General features: G+C 50.3%; 1 protein-coding gene across 2 annotated transcripts in view; it reads left to right on the forward strand.

The window, feature by feature from the left end:
• Positions 1–18,961, forward strand: part of LOC116956431 (uncharacterized) — a 62,694-nt gene that overhangs the window by 5,319 nt on the left and 38,414 nt on the right. For both annotated transcript variants that reach the window (XM_032978025.2, XM_032978024.2), the window contains exons 3-9: positions 7,694–7,765; positions 8,002–8,093; positions 10,496–10,591; positions 12,556–12,678; positions 13,530–13,652; positions 16,127–16,246; positions 16,915–17,037. In XM_032978025.2, coding sequence (XP_032833916.2) covers positions 7,694–7,765; positions 8,002–8,093; positions 10,496–10,591; positions 12,556–12,678; positions 13,530–13,652; positions 16,127–16,246; positions 16,915–17,037 — 749 coding nt within the window. The remainder of the gene's footprint in view (positions 1–7,693; positions 7,766–8,001; positions 8,094–10,495; positions 10,592–12,555; positions 12,679–13,529; positions 13,653–16,126; positions 16,247–16,914; positions 17,038–18,961) is intronic.

The following is an 18,961-nucleotide window of genomic DNA, read 5'->3' on the forward strand; positions in this document are numbered from 1 at the left end:
ACTGCCACTCATATACTCAACACTGCTCATAGACTCAGCACTGCCACTCATAGATTCAGCACTGCCACTCATAGACTCAACACTGCACCATAGACTCAACACTGCCACTCATAGACTCAACACTGCCACTCATAGACTCAACACTGCACCATAGACTCAACACTGCTCATAGACTCAACACTGCCACTCATAGACTCATCACTGCTCATATGCTCAACACTGCACCATAGACTCAACACTGCCACTCATAGACTCAACACTGCACCATAGACTCAACACTGCCACTCATAGACTCAACACTGCTTTCTCTGTGTGTCTGTGTCTCTTTCTCTCTACGTACGAGTGTGTTCTCTCTTTCTCTGTCTCTCTTTCTCTGTGTGTGTCTCTCTACGTACGAGTGTGTGTCTCTCTTTCTCTGTGTATCTTTCTCTCTACGTACGAGTGTGTGTCTCTCTTTCTGTGTATCTCTCTTTCTCTCTGTGTCTCTCTTTCTCTGTGTGTGTCTCTCTACGTATGAGTGTGTGTCTCTCTTTCTCTGTGTATCTTCCTCTCTACGTACGAGTGTGTGTCTCTCTTTTTCTCTGTGTGTGTGTCTCTCTTTCTCTCTACGTACGACGTATATAACATTACAATTAAGATTTAGATTAAAAGGTAACGCACGATCATGGGGGAGGGGGGGGGGGAGTCCTTGTCTTACGATGGGCACCGGACCCCGGCTGTGTTCGCTGGGGTCTCGCTCGCTGCTCTTGCAGCCGGCTCCAGAGGCCGTGAGGGTCCCGGTTCGAAGCGGCCGCCCTGGTTAATACCGCAACGTCGCGTCTGACCGCCCGGCACTAAACCCGTTAGACAGATGGGGGAGGGAGGGGGGGGGGGTTGTATTTTTAAGTCAGGCGAATAATAATAAAAATAATGACACAGATTGTGAGCGATGAATCATTTTGGAATATATGATTAAGAAAAATAAATGATAATAAGTAATTAAGATAGAAAATAAACAGCATGCCGTGATACAAATGAATGAAAAATAAATAAAGGGTAATAACGGGTAAGTGTTAAATAAGTCGTGAAAGTGAATAGCGGGGGAAAATATAAAAGATCCGGCGCATGTTCTGAAAAAAAAATATATTAAAAAATATATCTATTGATAAATACATTAAGCAATATATTTACAAATATATTTATCGATATACATATTTATTTTGAATATAAAGAAGCATTTATATCGATATATTCTTAAATACATGTATATATGTATGTATATTTATGCATGTAAATAAATATGTTAAACATACATAAATTAAAATATACATGTAGATGTAAATATATATTTATCAATAAATGTACACCTAAATATATCTACATAAATGCTTATATAGATATATATGCATATTTATTTATGTAAATATATCTATTAAAATATCTCTAGATTTACGTGTCTATGTAAGATATTAATATAGGTTAAATATTTAAATATATGTATTGATCCATAAATATATATAAACATATATATATAAATTTATTTCAATATATGGAATATATATTTACATATACATTTATAAACATATATGTAAATATATATTTATATTTATAAATATATCTATAAATATATATTTACATATGCATTTATCAATATATGTTTACATATATATTTGTAAATATACATTTATAAACATATAAATATATATTTATAAATATGCATTTATATATGTATACATATATATGTACATAATGATAAGAATGTATGCAAATATATTTATTTCGGTAACGTCACGGAGATAGAAAAAAATAATCATAAAAAATAAAAATAATAACTAAAAATAAAGTGATGAAAAACGTTTCGATCACAACACAAGCGGTCGTCATCAGGAACATTCATAAACATATATATATAAAGGGACATTTATGTGTTGCGAATGAAAAGTCGTGATGTTTTTAATCACTTTATTTGTATTTAATTTTTTTATACCTACGTGACTTTACCGGGATAGCCGTCGAATGTGAATTACTGCAGCCACGAAAGTTTTAAAGTCAAAATGGATGTTTCTATTTGTTACGCTTCTATTTACGTGCACAATCGCACCCGGAAATTGCTCGGCGGGGTTTGCACCACTCCACCCACACCACTCCACCCACACCGCTCCACCCACACAGCTCCACCCACACCACTCCACCCACACCACTCCACCCACACCGCTCCACCCACGCCACTCCACCCACACCACTCCACCCACACCGCTCCACCCACACCGCTCCACCCATACCACTCCACCCACACCGCTCCACCCGCACCGCCCCACCCGCACCGCTCCACCCGCACCGCTCCACCCACACCGCTCCACCCACACCGCTCCACCCACACCGCTCCACCCACACCGCTCCACCCACACCGCTCCACCCACACCGCTCCACCCACACCGATCCACCCACACCGCTCCACCCACACAGCTTCACCCGCACCGCTCCACCCGCACCGCTCCACCCACACCGCTCCACCCACACAGCTCCACCCACACCACTCCACCCACACCACTCCACCCACACCGCTCCACCCACGCCACTCCACCCACACCACTCCACCAACACCGCTCCACCCACACCGCTCCACCCATACCGCTCCACCGCCACCGCTCCACCCACACCGCTCCACCCACACCACTCCACCCACACCGCTCCACCCACACCGCTCCACCCAGACCGCTCCACCGCCACCGCTCCACCCCCACCGCTCCACCCGCACCTCTCCACCAGTGAGAAGCCTTTGGCCACGACCTCCTCCCTCTTTGCCATCGAGTCTTAGCGGGGATTTGCTGAGCGACCAAGTGAGGTTTTGCTGTTGTTGTACCTAAGTGAGGATTTCCTGGGGGCGAGCAGACATAATAACAACAACCACGATACTCGCAATAATACACCATAAGTACGATAATATTACTACTATTTGTAAAACATTTTCTATTTTAGCATATAAGGCCCCACGGAGTTATGTTGCCATTCTTCAGACGCGATCCCCTGGGCTATCGCTAATGATAGCAGTTTCACGGAAGTGGCTTGGGTTTTTGGTTTTGATCAGCACCACGTGGGGATTTATGTCAGCAGCCGACTTACTCTTCAACGCGTGGGTGACGTTGATGCTAAACGTGGACGCCGGGAGGAGGAGGAGGGGGGGGAGGTGGGGGCGTGCGAAAAGCGGAGGGCCGGGAGAAAAATCCACGCGACCACGGGGAGAGAGGGGCGGGGGGGTAGAGGGGGGGATAGAGAGAGAGGGGGGGGGGTAGAGAGAAAGGGTAGAGAGAGAGAGGGGGGGTAGAGAGAGAGGGTAGAGAGAGGGGGGTAGAGGGGGTAGAGAGAGAGAGGGTAGAGAGAGAGAGGGGGGTAGAGAGAGAGGGTAGAAAGAGGGGGGTAGAGGGGGTAGAGAGAAAGGGGGGGTAGAGAGAGAGGGGGTAGAGAGAGAGGGGGGTAGAGAGAGAGAAGGTAGAGAGAGAGGGGGTAGAGAGAGAGAGAGAGAGGGGGTAGAGAGGGGGGGGGTAGAGAGAGAGGGGGTAGAGAGAGAGGGGGGTAGAGAGAGAGGGGGTAGAGAGAGAGAGAGGGGGTAGAGAGAGAGGGGGGTAGAGAGAGAGAGAGGGGTAGGTAGAGAGAGAGAGGTAGAGAGAGAGGGGGTAGAGAGAGGGGGTAGAGAGAGAGGGGGTAGAGAGAGAGAGGGGGGTAGATAGAGAGGGGGTAGAGAGAGAGGGGGGTAGAGAGAGAGAGGGGGTAGAGAGAGGGTAGATAGAGAGAGGGTAGATAGAGAGAGAGGGGGTAGAGAGGGGGGGGGGGTAGAGAGAGAGGGGGGTAGAGAGAGAGGGGGTAGAGAGAGAGGGGGGTAGAGAGAGAGGGAGAGAGAGGGGGTAGAGAGAGGGGGTAGAGAGGGGGGGTAGGTAGAGAGAGAGAGGGGGTAGAGAGAGAGGGGTAGGTAGAGAGAGAGAGGGGTAGAGAGAGAGAGAAGGAATGAGTAAGGAGAGCAGAGCGTGAAATCTTTCATTTAAATATTGTTGGGTGGGTGTGGGTGGGTGGGGGTGGTGTTTACATGAAGCAAAGCGTTCTACTAAGAACCGAAGTGACGAACGAAGCAAAGTCCCGGCTACAGCGAGCATCTTCTTGTTTACTCTCATCGTTAACGAGAGAGACAGAGAGAGAGAGAGACAGAGAGACAGACAGAGAGAGAGAGACAGAGAGAGAGACAGAGAGACAGACAGAGAGACAGAGAGACAGAGACAGAGAGACGCAGACTCCACAGCAGCAGCAGCAGGCGTCAGGGTTGTGTATCGAACCGTCGGCCTCCCGCTGTATACCAGGCGAGGTAGTCAACATCTCCTACAGGCACCAGCCTCGGCGCGGACCTTCCCCGGCGTTGATCAGAAACACCTCGCAGCAATCCTTGAACGAGCGGAGGGACGAGTGGAGCCGTCCATAAATGACGTCACGCACCTAGGAGGGGGGGGGGGGGGTTGGGGGTTGTTGAGATATGTGACGTCACATCAATATGGGCAAATTTAACACGTAGGCTTTCGCGACCAATAGTATTCATAATGAAGGTGTTTGGGTTAGATCGCGTTATTTATAAATGTGTTGTAACCCTCCACCACCCGACACGGCCAATCAGCAACTTTAAAAATAAATATAGACGACACGTTCTATACTTAATCAAATAGACTTTGTTAATAAATGTTTTCTACCTACAACATCAGAGTGCAGCAGCGCCACATTAAATACGCAACTACAATGACAGCAATAGTTTACAGCGATTTGAAGCATGTTTTATAATTTTTCGTTGGGGGGGGGGCAGAGCTTTGTGACGTTATATTTGAGGGGGGGTCTGAGTTTTTGTGACGTCACGTGACGATGGGGAGGGGGGGTGGAGTCAAAAATCGTCCAAACTCGCGTGACGTCATTTATGGACGGCCCCTTTGCACACACGTCATGGCACGATCTTGCTGAAGAGATTTGTGCATTAGTGGGGACGGCTGGGGGGGGGGGGTTAGACCCTGGTGATGAAGATTCCTGAGGTTTCATCCTGTACATGTGTGTCCGTGTGTGTACGTGTGTGTGTGTGTGTACGTGTGTGTGTGTGTGTCCGTGTGTGTACGTGTGTGTGTGTGTGTCCGTGTGTGTGTGTGTCCGTGTGTGTGTACGTGTGTGTGTGTCCGTGTGTGTGTACGTGTGTGTCAGTGTGTGTGTGTGTCAGTGTGTGTCCGTGTGTGTGTGTACGTGTGTGTGTGTCCGTGTGTGTGTGTGTCCGTGTGTGTGTGTGCCCGTGTGTGTGTGTGTGTCCGTGTGTGTGTGTCCGTGTGTCCGTGTGTGTGTGTCCGTGTATGTGTGTGTCCGTGTGTGTGTGTCCATGTGTGTGTGTGTCCGTGTGTACGTTGAACTTCTTTCGCACAACCATCATCGCACGTATCCAACCGTGCTAATGGGAGGTGAGGGGTGAAGGACAACACAGTAAACAACAACAACAACAAAGTAAACAACAACAACAACAAGCAGCAGTTGTCAATAAATTAGTTCGTCATCTAGACGACGATTTTAAAGTGCAGCACAGCTCCCGGTAGGCTTCCGATTATCGGAAGGGAAGAACGTTCCAGACGGCCGTCTGCGGGCCTTCGGATGCGTCCCCGACAAGTGAAGGGCGCGTTTGACGTCACGGATGGAGTTCCACACTCCTCTCTTAAGTTGTTGTTGATGTTGTTGTTGATGTTGTTGTTGATGTTGTTGTTGTTGATGTTGTTGTTGACGTTGTTGATGTTTTTGCGGCCGCACGCTTGGCTCTCGAGGTGTCACGTGTCTCGACATCCGTCACTGCGCCACGTCAGCCAGACGGAGGGAGGTTTATTTGCATGCCAAAAAAAATATTTTCGGAAAAAAAGACAAACGCGCACACAGACACACACACAGACAAACACACAGACACAGACACACACACAGACACGCACACAGACAAACACACAGACACACACACACAGACACGCACACAGACACACACACATACACACAGACACACACAGAGACACACACACACAGATATACACACACAGACACAGACGCACACACACATACACGCACACACGCGCGCACACACAGACACACGCACGCGCACACACAGACACACACACACTGATATACACAGACAAACACAGAAACACACAGACACACACACAGACACACACGCACACAGAGACAATCAAACTCGGAATAGTTTCGTGCCTCGCGTTTATGAGGATTTTGTTTAAACCTTTAACGCACAATGTGTGTGTGTGCGCGTTTTCTAAAGGGAGAGAGAGAGAGAGAAACATCTCTTAGTGTGTATGTGTGTGTGTGTTTTCACACGCACACATTTTTCTCTAATCGTGACTGTCGCGAGCAAACGGCTCGGGTACTCTTTTGCATCGTCACCGCGACTGACTGATGACGAGGTCATTCGCATTCTCGAAGATTGCAGCTCCTCGTGAACTCACCAACTCACTCACCCACTCGCTAACTCACACACACACGTGTCCACTAGTTCATTCAGCAACTCACTTATCCATCCACCCACTCACCCACTCACTAACTCACACACACACGTGCCCACTAGCTCACTCAGCAACTCACTCATCAACCCACCCACTCGCTAACTCACTCCCACACGTATCCACTAACTCACTCAGAAACTCACTCATCCACCCATCCACCCACCCACTCGCTAACTCACTCACACACGTATCCACTAACTCACTCAGCAACTCACTCATCCACCCACCTACTCACCCACTCGCTAACTCACTCACACACGTGTCCACTAGCTCACTCAGCAACTCACTCATCCACCCACCCACCCACTCGCTAACTCGCTCCCACACGTATCCACTATCTCACTCATTCACCAACCCACTCACCCACTCGCTAATTCACTCACACACATATCCACTAACTCACTTACTCACCAACTTACTCACTCACCAAACCGCTCACCTACCCATCCACTCGTTAATTCACACACACACATATCCACCTACTCACTCACCAACTAGCGCACTCATTCACCCAACCGCTCACTTACGCACCCACCCCTGCACGCTGGCATGCAGGAAGATACGAACACCCGCACTTACGAACACCCGCACTTACGAACACCCGACTTACGAACACCCGCACTTACGAACGAACCCGCTGGAAGTCGGCAACCTGCTTTTAACCGCCGGACTTGCTGAACGTTCGGTCACACGTGCGAACCGAGCCGTGGGAAAAAAAAAACAAAAACGTTTTCACTGTTCGGCGGAGCGGTGTATTCGCGAGACGTGATGAGACCCAAAATCCTTGCGGCAGGACTCGAAGTAAGTGAAAACAACCCGATCTCTTTTTTTCCTTTTACTCCTTACGTTGCGTTGAGCATTACACCACGCCGTGACGTGCGAATGTGAAACACGTTTGATTCCTCAGCAATGGCTTTTGCCCTTCCTTTGTCGAACCCTGGAAACACTGGCCGACATGCGTACACGCGATCCAACCTCACGAAGGGGGGCCCTTGGGGAAACAAATTTAAACGCAACCCGTTGCGTAAGTCGAGGCCTGCCCCCCCCTCTCCTCCCCGGCCACCACCACCACCACCACCCCGTGTGACGATGTGACCACGTGCCCTCTTTGTCCGTGCCCCCAACCCCCACCCCGGCCTCCTCTTCCGCAGGATTGGAGTCTGCTCTGAGAAGATCACCAAAATCCAGGCCTACATCTCCTACTACAAGAACGCTCAGCTCGTGTGAGTTGACCGCTGGTCGGAGGGGAACATTCACAATTTTAGTAGTACGACATTTCGCTGGTAATTATATCCAGCATCATCGGGCGTTTTGTTAACGTGACAAATCCCTTACTAATTGTCTGTGTTTGGGTGGTGGAGGGTTACGTCAACAGCATTCATTGCCCTCGCGATCTAACCCAACAAACCTTCATTATGAATAATATTGTTTACTCTCTGCCCTCCGTTGCCATCTGCAGGACAACATCGAAGCTCAGCTACCGCGTGGTCCAGATCACGCAGTACGTGTGCTGCCCGGGATGGCTCGTCAGTGGTGACGAGTGTCCTATCTGTAAGCGAGCCGTTTTTTTGTGGGGTTTTTTTGGCTTTGAGGGGCAGGCTTTCCATTCTAAACGTTCCGAGAGACCCATAGACTCGCTCAGAGACCCATAGACTCACTCAGAGACCCATAGACTAACTCAGAGACCCATAGACTCACTCAGAGACCCATAGACTCACTCAGAGACCCATAGACTCACTCAGAGACGCATAGACTCACTCAGAGACCCATAGACTCACTCAGAGACCCACAGACTCACTCAGAGACGCATGGACTCACTCAGAGACCCATAAACTCACTCAGAGACCCATAAACTCACGCAGAGACCCATAGACTCACTCAGAGACCCATAGACTAACTCAGAGACCCATAGACTCACTCAGAGACCCATAGACTCACTCAGAGACCCATAGACTCACTCAGAGACGCATAGACTCACTCAGAGACCCATAGACTCACTCAGAGACCCACAGACTCACTCAGAGACCCATTGACTCACTCAGAGACCCATAGCCTCACTCAGAGACCCATGACTCACTCAGAGACCCATAGACTCACACAGAGACCCGTAGACTCGCTCAGAAAACCCATCGACTCACTCAAAGACCCGTAGACTCGCGCAGAGACCCATAGACTCACTCAGAGACTCATAGACTCACTCAGAGACCGGTAGACTCATGCAGAGACCCATTGACTCACTCAGAGACCCATAGACTCACTAAGAGACGCATAGACTCACTCAGAGACCCATAGACTCACTCAGGGACCGATAGACTCACTCAGAGACCCATAGACTCACTAAGAGACGCATAGACTCACTCAGAGACCCATAGACTCACTCAGAGACCCATAGACTCATGCAGAGACGCATAGACTCACACAGAGACCCATAGTCTCACTCAGAGACCCATAGACTCACTCAGAGACCCACAGACTCACTCAGAGACCCATAGACTCACTCAGAGACGCATAGACTCACTCAGAGACCCATAGAATCACTCAGAGACCCATAGATTCACACAGACACCCATAGACTCACACAGACACCCATAGACTCACTCAGAGACCCATAGACTCACTCAGAGACCGGTAGACTCATGCAGAGACCCATAGACTCACTCAGAGACCCATAGACTCACTCAAAGACCCATAGACTCACTCAGAGACCCATGACTCACTCAGAGACCCATAGACTCACTCAGAGACCCATAGACTCACACAGAGACCCGTAGAATCGCTTAGAAAACCCATAGACTCACTCAGAGACCCGTAGACTCGCGTAGAGACCAGTAGACTCGCAAAATACCGAGTGCAAGTGAGTTGACGCGTTTAATGCAAAACACAATGGCGTGATGCACCAGAGCAACAGCCACAACGAACCCACCCAATCTAAATCAGCTCAAGAACGATCGCCTCGCCGGAGGCACCGCAAACTTCTGGCCAGCCGCAACCGATACTCCACCGAACAAAACGTCCGGCAGACGAAAGTTTCTCCCCCCCTCGTCGCCGCCGGCGGTGGCGTGTTGCCAGCGACCTCATCGGACCAGAACGACACGGCCGGCGCTTAGACCGGAGCAATCGATCCGAAAGAGCTTCTTCTTGGTTCCTTCGGTAGAGTCACCGCGTAGAATGGAAGCGATAAAATAATAATAAAAATATATAACGTAGTAAAATTAAATTCTCGCGACGTTTCGGCCACGACACAAGCGGCCTTCTTCAGGCGAAGGAGCAGAGCTGTCGGGACGACAGCGCTTCGGTGAACACTGCTAAGCTTGGCAGCTTCTTTTAAGCTGGGTGGGAGGAGCAGAGCGCCTTGACAAAGGAGTTTACATATCATATGTTAACTCCTTTGTAAACTCCTATATGTAAACTCCATATCATATGTAAACTCCTTTGTAAACTCCTATATGTAAACTCCATATCATATGTAAACTCCTTTGTAAACTCCTATATGTACACTCCACAACATATGTAAACTCCTTTGTGAAGGCGCTCTGCTCCTCCCACCCAGCTTTAAAGACGCTGCCAAGCTTAGCAGTGTTCATTCAAGCGCCGTCATCCCGACAGCTCTGTTCCCTCGCCTGAAGAAGGCCGCTTGTGTCGTGGCCGAAACGTCGCGAGAATTTAATTTTATCGCGTTTGAGGTTTTTTTAATCATTTCCTTGTTTCCCTCCTACGCGGCGACTCTACCGGAAAGAACCAAGAGGACGAATCACTGCGGCCACGAAAGCTTCACGTCGAAAATTTAACTTTCGGAGCCCTTTCGGAGATGATGCTCTTTGATTTGTTGTGTGTCCCCGTTGATCAGACGTCGAAGGCCGTTGGCGGCGAGCCGCGCTCCGTTGCCGTGCACTCGTTGAGCCGTCGGCCTCCTTGTCGATTTTCTCTCGCCCCCTCTCTTGCCCCTTCCACAGTCACGTGCCAGGACCAGTGCCTCAACGGGGGCGTGTGCAGCTCCAACAACACGTGCACCTGCCCGCGGGGATACACGGGCCTCCTGTGCGAAAACGGTACGTGGCCTCGACCCGGAACCGGCAGTGGCAACCCGACGTTTGCACGACGTTGGGCGCCAACGTTCACTCTAACCTCGACCCAACGTTCACTCTAACCTCGACCCAACGTTCACTCTAACCTCGACCCAACGGTGCACCAACCTCGACCCAACGTTTACTCTAACCTCGACCCAACGTTTACTCTAACCTCGACCCAACGTTTACTCTAACCTCGACCCAACGTTTACTCTAACCTCGACCCAACGGTGCTGCAAACCTCGACCCAACGTTTACTCTAACCTCGACCCAACGGTGCTCCAAACCTCGACCCAACGTTCACTCTAATCTCGACCCAACGTTCACTCTAACCTTGACCCAACGTTCACTCTAACCTCGACCCAACGGTGCTGCAAACCTCGACCCAACGTTCACTCTAACCTCGACCCAACGGTGCTCCAAACCTCGACCCAACGTTCACTCTAACCTCGACCCAACGTTCACTATAACCTCGACCCAACGTTCACTCTAACGTCGACCCAACGTTTACTCTAACCTCGACCCAAAGGTGCTGTAAACCTCGACCCAACGTTCACTCTAACCTCGACCCAACGTTCACTCTAATCTCGACCCAACGTTCACTCTAACCTCGACCCAACGTTTACTCTAACCTCGACCCAACGGTACGCCCAACCTCGACCCAACGTTCACTCTAACCTCGACCCAACGTTTACTCTAACCTCGACCCAACGCTGCTCCCAACCTCGACCCAACGTTCACTATAATTTCGACACAACGGTGCGCCCAACCTCGACCCAACGTTCACTCTAACCTCAACCCAACGTTTACTCTAATTTCGACCCAACGGTGCGCCCAACCTCGACCCAACGTTCACTTTAACCTCGACCCAACGTTCACTCTAACCTCGACCCAACGGTGCTCCAAACCTCGACCCAACGTTTACTCTAACCTCGACCCAACGGTGCGCCCAACCTCGACCCAACGTTCACTCTAACCTCGACCCAACGGTGCGCCCAACCTCGACCCAACATTTACTCTAACCTCGACCCAACGGTGCGCCCAACCTCGACCCAACGTTCACTCTAACCTCGACCCAACGGTGCTCCAAACCTCGACCCAACGTTTACTCTAACCTCGATCCAACGGTGCGCCCAACCTCGACCCAACGTTCACTCTAACCTCGACCCAACGGTGCGCCCAACCTCGACCCAACGTTTACTCTAACCTCGACCCAACGGTGCTCCAAACCTCGACCCAACGTTTACTCTAACCTCGACTCAACGGTGCGCCCAACCTCGACCCAACGTTCACTCTAACCTCGACCCAACGGTGCGCCCAACCTCGACCCAACGTTTACTCTAACCTCGACCCAACGGTGCGCCCAACCTCGACCCAACATTTACTCTAACCTCGACCCAACGGTGCTTCAAACCTCGACCCAACGTTTACTCTAACCTCGACCCAACGGTGCGCCCAACCTCGACCCAACGTTCACTCTAACCTCGACCCAACGGTGCGCCCAACCTCGACCCAACGTTTACTCTAACCTCGACCCAACGGTGCTGCAAACCTCGACCCAACGTTCACTCTTATCTCGACCCAACGGTGCGCCCAACCTCGACCCAACGTTCACTCTAACCTCGACCCAACGGTGCTCCAAACCTCGACCCAACGCTGCTCCAACGGTGCTCCAACGTTGCCCCAACGTTGCCCCAACGTTGACCCAACGTTGCGCCAACGTTGGAGCAACGTTGGAGGGGGTGGAGGGTGTCTCCTCTTCTACGCCCCCTGCCCCCACCCCAAACTCCCCTTCCCACCCTCACCCCCTCTCCCCCCCCCCCCCCCCGCTACTCCCCCTCCTCCCTATCCACACACCTGACCGTGCGTGGTGAAGTATGGTTAAACCGAGACTCGCGATCCTCTCTCCCTACCACCACCACCACCACCACCACCACCCCACCCAGACATCGACGAGTGCCTTACACTGAACGGAGGCTGTGAGCAGACCTGCATCAACCTTGACGGATCCTTCAACTGCTCCTGCAACAGCGGCTTCACCCTGGGGGCTGACGGCCTGGCCTGTGAAGGTGAGCGCGGACGATGCCGCGGTGGCTAGGAGATGTTGACTACCTCGCCCGGTACACAGGAAGTCGTGGATTTGAAATTCAACCATGAAGCCTGCTGTATATTTGGAGTCTGAGTCTCTCTCATCATCATCATTGTGGCCTAGGAGATGTTGACTACCTCGCCCGGTACACAGGAGGTCGTGGATTTGAAATTCAACCATGAAGCCTGCTGTATATTTGGAGTCTGAGTCTCTCTCATCATCATCATCATCATCATCGTGGCCTTGGAGATGTTAACTACCCCGCCTGGTACACAGGAGGTCGCGGATTCGAAATTGAACCCTGACGCCTGCTGTATATTTGGAGTCTGAGTCTCTCTCATCATCATCATCATTGTGGCCTTGGAGATGTTGACTACCTCGCCTGGTTCACAAGAGGTCGTGGGTTTGATCTCGAACCCTGACGCCCGCTGCTGTATATTTGGAATCTGCGTCTCTCTCTCTCTCTCATCATCATCACGGTGGCTAGGAGATGTTAACTACCTCGCCTGGTGTACAGGAGGTTGTGGGTTCAATCCCGACCCTGACGACGCCTGCTGCTGCTGTATATTTGGAATCTGCGTGTCTCTCTCTCTCATCATCATCACCGTGGCTAGGAGATGTTAACTACCTCGCCAGGTATACAGGAGGTTCGTGGGTTCGATCCCGAACCCTAACGGCACCTGTTGTGTATTTCAAGTTTGCGTCTCTCTGTCTCATCATCATCATCATCACCATCACGGTGGCTTGGGAGATGACGACGCCGACGACGATGGTGACGGTGCTTCCTGTGATGACGATGATTATAACGATCGCGCGTCTGCCCCCGAACAGATATTGACGAGTGTAAGGCCCTGCCAAGCCCCTGTGCTCAGATCTGCATCAACTCCATCGGCTCATTCAAATGCGCGTGCAACAGCGGCTATGTGGTAGCTGTCAACGGCCTGGCTTGTGATGGTGAGTACAAAGACAAAGCTTCCTCGCCCGCCCACTATAGCCTCAACAGATTGTAGGGGCAAGTGCTGTTCGGGGCCGTCCATAAATGACGTCACGCACCTGGGGGGATGGGGGGGGGGTCAGACAAAAATCGTCCAAAAATCGCGTGACGTCATTTATGGACGGTCCCTTAGTAGCGAGCAGCAGCACCTACGAAGGCCCGCACGGCACACGAGGGGGTGGGTGACCAACATCACGCCCGGCCGCCTTTGTCTCTCCTCCAGTGGCGATGTTTACTACACATCGCACGTGGTGCTCAGTTGAGGCTGAGTCGACCTAGGGGAGGACCATGACCGGTTCAGAGAATCGTCACTGGTGGTGTTGGTGGCCGTGAACGGGAATCGAACTCGGGTCATAGCCGGGTTCGTGGTGCTAACCGCTCTACACAAACATCACCAGCCTTGACACACGTACACACACACACACATACACACACACACACACACGTACACACATACACACGTACACACACACACACATACACACACACACACACGTACATACACACACACACACATACACACACACACACATACACACACACACACACGTACGTACACACACACACACATACACACACACACACACACGTACACACATACACACGTACACACACACACACATACACACACACACGTACGTACACACATACACACGTGCACACATACACACGTACACACACATACACATGCACACACACACACACGTACGTACACACATACACACGTACGTACACACATACACACGTACGTACACACACACACGTACACACACACACACGTACGTACACACACACATACACACGCACGTACACACACACGTACACACACACACACGTACACACATACACACGTACACACACACGTACGTACACACATACACACGTGCACACATACACACGTACACACACGCACGTACACACACACGTACGTACACACATACACACACACGCACGTACACACACAAACACGTACGTACACACATACACACACATACACACGCACGTACACACGCACACGTACGTACACACATACACACGTACACACACACCTATCAAAACCAACACCCCCCGTTCGTCACAAAGTGGCGGTGACGTCACCACGGCAGCTGTGCCAGGCTAGGTGCACTTTGAGGCTACCACGTGAAGTGTCGAAGGCCTCGCTGCTGCTAGGAGGAGGTCTCGGGACAGACCCAGCAGGTGCCATGGGTTACCCGACCGAGATGACCGGTAGATGCACCACCAGCTGTACCCCTACTGTGCCAGGCTAGGTGCAGGATGAGGTCTCGGGACAGACCCAGCAGGTGCCATGGGTTACCCGACTGAGATGACCGGTAGATGCACCACCAGCTGTACCCCTACTGTGCCAGGCTAGGTGCAGGATGAGATCACGGGGACAGACCCAGCATGTGCCATGGGTTACCCGACCGAGATGAGCGGTAGATGCACCACCACCAGCTGTACCCCCCACTGTGCCAACTTGCTGTGCTTTAGCCGCCCGTCGTTCAGCTCATTGTTGTGAGCGTCGCTCCTCTGCCCTCCGTTGTTGTTACTGGAGAGGCGACTGCCTCCAATTGCCCAGCAGCGTCCTTCACGAGCCTCCTCCATTCAAACATCACCAACATTGACGCACAGATCGCGCTGATTCTGCGCCCGTCTGGAACGTTCTTCCCTCCCGACATTGGGAATCTCACAGGGAGCTGTGATGCCACTTTGAAAGATTCGTCTTCATTGGCCAACTCGTTTGTTTAGAGCTGTTGCTTCCTGTTGTTGTCGTTGTCGTTGTTGTTGTCGTTGTTGTTGTTGTTGTCGTTGTTGTTGTTGTTGTCGTTGTTGTCGTTGTTGTTGTTGTTGTTCTCGTTGTTGTTGTTGTTGTCCTCCTCCCCGCAACTCCGGTTAGCTACGGTTGGCTCCGTGCCAAAGAAGTTCAACGTACACAGGGCAGGGCCCTGTGATGATAACGCTGCTGCTGCTGCTGACACTGCTGGTGATGCTGATGATGATGCTACTGCTGATGATGATGATGCTGATGATGACGCTGCTGCTGCTGATGACACTGCTGGTGATGCTGATGATGATGCTACTGCTGCTGATGATGCTGATGATGCTGACAATGAAGATGATGATGATGAGGGTGCTGCTGCTGATGCTACTGCTGATGATGATGCTGACAATGAAGATGCTGATGCTGCTGCTGATGCTACTGGTGATGCTGATGCTACTGCTGACGATGATGCTGATGATGACGCTCCTGCTGATGCTGACAATGAAGATGCTGACGCTACTGCCGATGATGATGCTGATGATTATGCTACTGCTGATGGTGATGCTGATAATAATGATGCTGATGATGATGCTACTGCTGATGATGATGCTGCTTCTGATGATGCTTCTGACGATGACGCGTTTGCCTTGTTGTTGTTGTTGTTGTTTACAGATATCAACGAGTGCATCGCAAGCTCTCCCTGCCAGTCGCAATGCAGCAACAGCGTGGGGAACTACTCCTGCAGCTGCCCGACGGGACAGATCCTCAACGATGACGGGAGGACGTGCAGAGGTGCCCGTGACGACTTGTTGTTGTTGTTGTTTGTGTGACTGCTGCTGCTACATCAACCCTCACTATTGTTGTTGTTGTTTGTGTGACTGCTGCTGCTACATCAACTCTCATTGTTGTTGTTGTTGTTTGTGTGGCTGCTGCTGCTGCTACATCAACCCTCATTGTTGTTGTTGTTGTTTGTGTGGCTGCTGCTGCTACATCAACCATCATTGTTGTTGTTGTTGTTTGTGTGGCTGCTGCTGCTACATCAACCATCATTGTTGTTGTTGTTGTTTGTGTGACTGCTGCTGCTACATCAACCCTCACTATTGTTGTTGTTGTTTGTGTGACTGCTGCTGCTACATCAACTCTCATTGTTGTTGTTGTTGTTTGTGTGGCTGCTGCTGCTGCTACATCAACCCTCATTGTTGTTGTTGTTGTTTGTGTGGCTGCTGCTGCTACATCAACCATCATTGTTGTTGTTGTTGTTTGTGTGGCTGCTGCTGCTGCTACATCAACCCTCATTGTTGTTGTTGTTGTTTGTGTGGCTGCTGCTACATCAACCCTCATTGTTGTTGTTGTTGTTTGTGTGGCTGCTGCTACATCAACCCTCATTGTTGTTGTTGTTGTTTGTGTGGCTGCTGCTACATCAACCCTCATTGTTGTTGTTGTTGTTGTTTGTGTGGCAGACGTGGACGAGTGCGGAGCGGCGGTGTCTCCGTGTTCCCAGTTCTGCGTCAACACGTGGAGCTCACATCGCTGTGCGTGTCCACTGGGCTTCCAGCTGGCAGGGGACGGAGTCGCCTGTAGCGGTACAACACCCACAACAACACTCACAACAACACTCACAACAACACTCACAACAACACTCACAGCAACACTCACAACAACACTCACAACAACACTCACAACAACACTCACAACAACACTCACAACAACACTCACAACAACATTCACAACAACACTCACAACACTCACAACAACATTCACAACAACACTCACAACAACACTCACAACACTCACAACACTCACAACAACACTCACAACAACACTCACAACAACACTCACAACACTCACAACAACACTCACAACACTCACAACAACATTCACAACAACACTCACAACACTCACAACAACACTCACAACAACACTCACAACAACACTCACAACAACACTCACAACACTCACAACAACACTCACAACAACACTCACAACACTCACAACAACATTCACAACAACACTCACAACAACACTCACAACAACACTCACAACAACACTCACAGCAACACTCACAACAACACTCACAACAACACTCACAACACTCACAACAACATTCACAACAACACTCACAACAACACTCACAACAACACTCACAACAACACTCACAACACTCACAACACTCACAACAACACTCACAACAACACTCACAACAACACTCACAACACTCACAACAACACTCACAACACTCACAACAACATTCACAACAACACTCACAACACTCACAACAACACTCACAACAACACTCACAACAACACTCACAACAACACTCACAACACTCACAACAACACTCACAACAACACTCACAACACTCACAACAACATTCACAACAACACTCACAACAACACTCACAACAACACTCACAACAACACTCACAGCAACACTCACAACAACACTCACAACAACACTCACAACACTCACAACAACATTCACAACAACACTCACAACAACACTCACAACAACACTCACAACAACACTCACAACAACACTCACAACACTCACAACAACACTCACAACAACACTCACAACAACACTCACAACACTCACAACAACACTCACAGCAACACTCACAACAACACTCACAACAACACTCACAGCAACACTCACAACAACACTCACAACACTCACAACAACACTCACAACAACACTCACAACAACACTCACAACAACACTCACAACAACACTCACAACAACACTCACAACACTCACAACAACACTCACAACAACACTCACAACAACACTCACAACAACACTCACAGCAACACTCACAACAACACTCACAACACTCACAACAACACTCACAGCAACACTCACAACAACACTCACAACAACACTCACAACAACACTCACAACAACACTCACAACAACACTCACAACACTCACAACAACACTCACAACAACACTCACAACAACACTCACACAACACTCATAACAACACTCACAACAACACTCACAACAACACTCACAACAACACTCACAACAACACTCACAACACTCACTACACCAACAACAATGATGATGATGATGACAATGATTTTGGTGATGACGATGATTTTGGTGATGACGATGAGGATGATGACGATGATTTTGGTGATGACGATGAGGATGATGACGACAATGATGTCGATGCTGACGATGGTGGGGGAGCGGTGGCGCAGCGGTTAGCGCCACGCTGCGCTACGAACCTACCCACCCGAGTTCGATTCCCGCTCACGGCCAACACCACCGGTGACGATTAATCTGAACCGGCCCTGGGCCTCCCCTAGGTCGACTCGGCCTCAAAACGAGTACCTGGTTGCGGTGCGTAGTAAACATCGCCCGCTGGGGAGACAAAGGCGGCCGGGCGTGGTGCTGGCCACCCAACCCCACCTCGCGTGCCGCTCACAGCACTCGCCCCGACAGTCTGTTGAGGCTGCACGGGGGGTCTCCGTCTGTACTTGGTGTGCACGTGATGTTGAT

Source organism: Petromyzon marinus, chromosome 65, assembly GCF_048934315.1.
Source record: "Petromyzon marinus isolate PM22_M1 ecotype Great Lakes invasive population chromosome 65, UKy_Petmar_22M1.pri1.0, whole genome shotgun sequence".
NCBI lineage: Eukaryota > Metazoa > Chordata > Hyperoartia > Petromyzontiformes > Petromyzontidae > Petromyzon > Petromyzon marinus.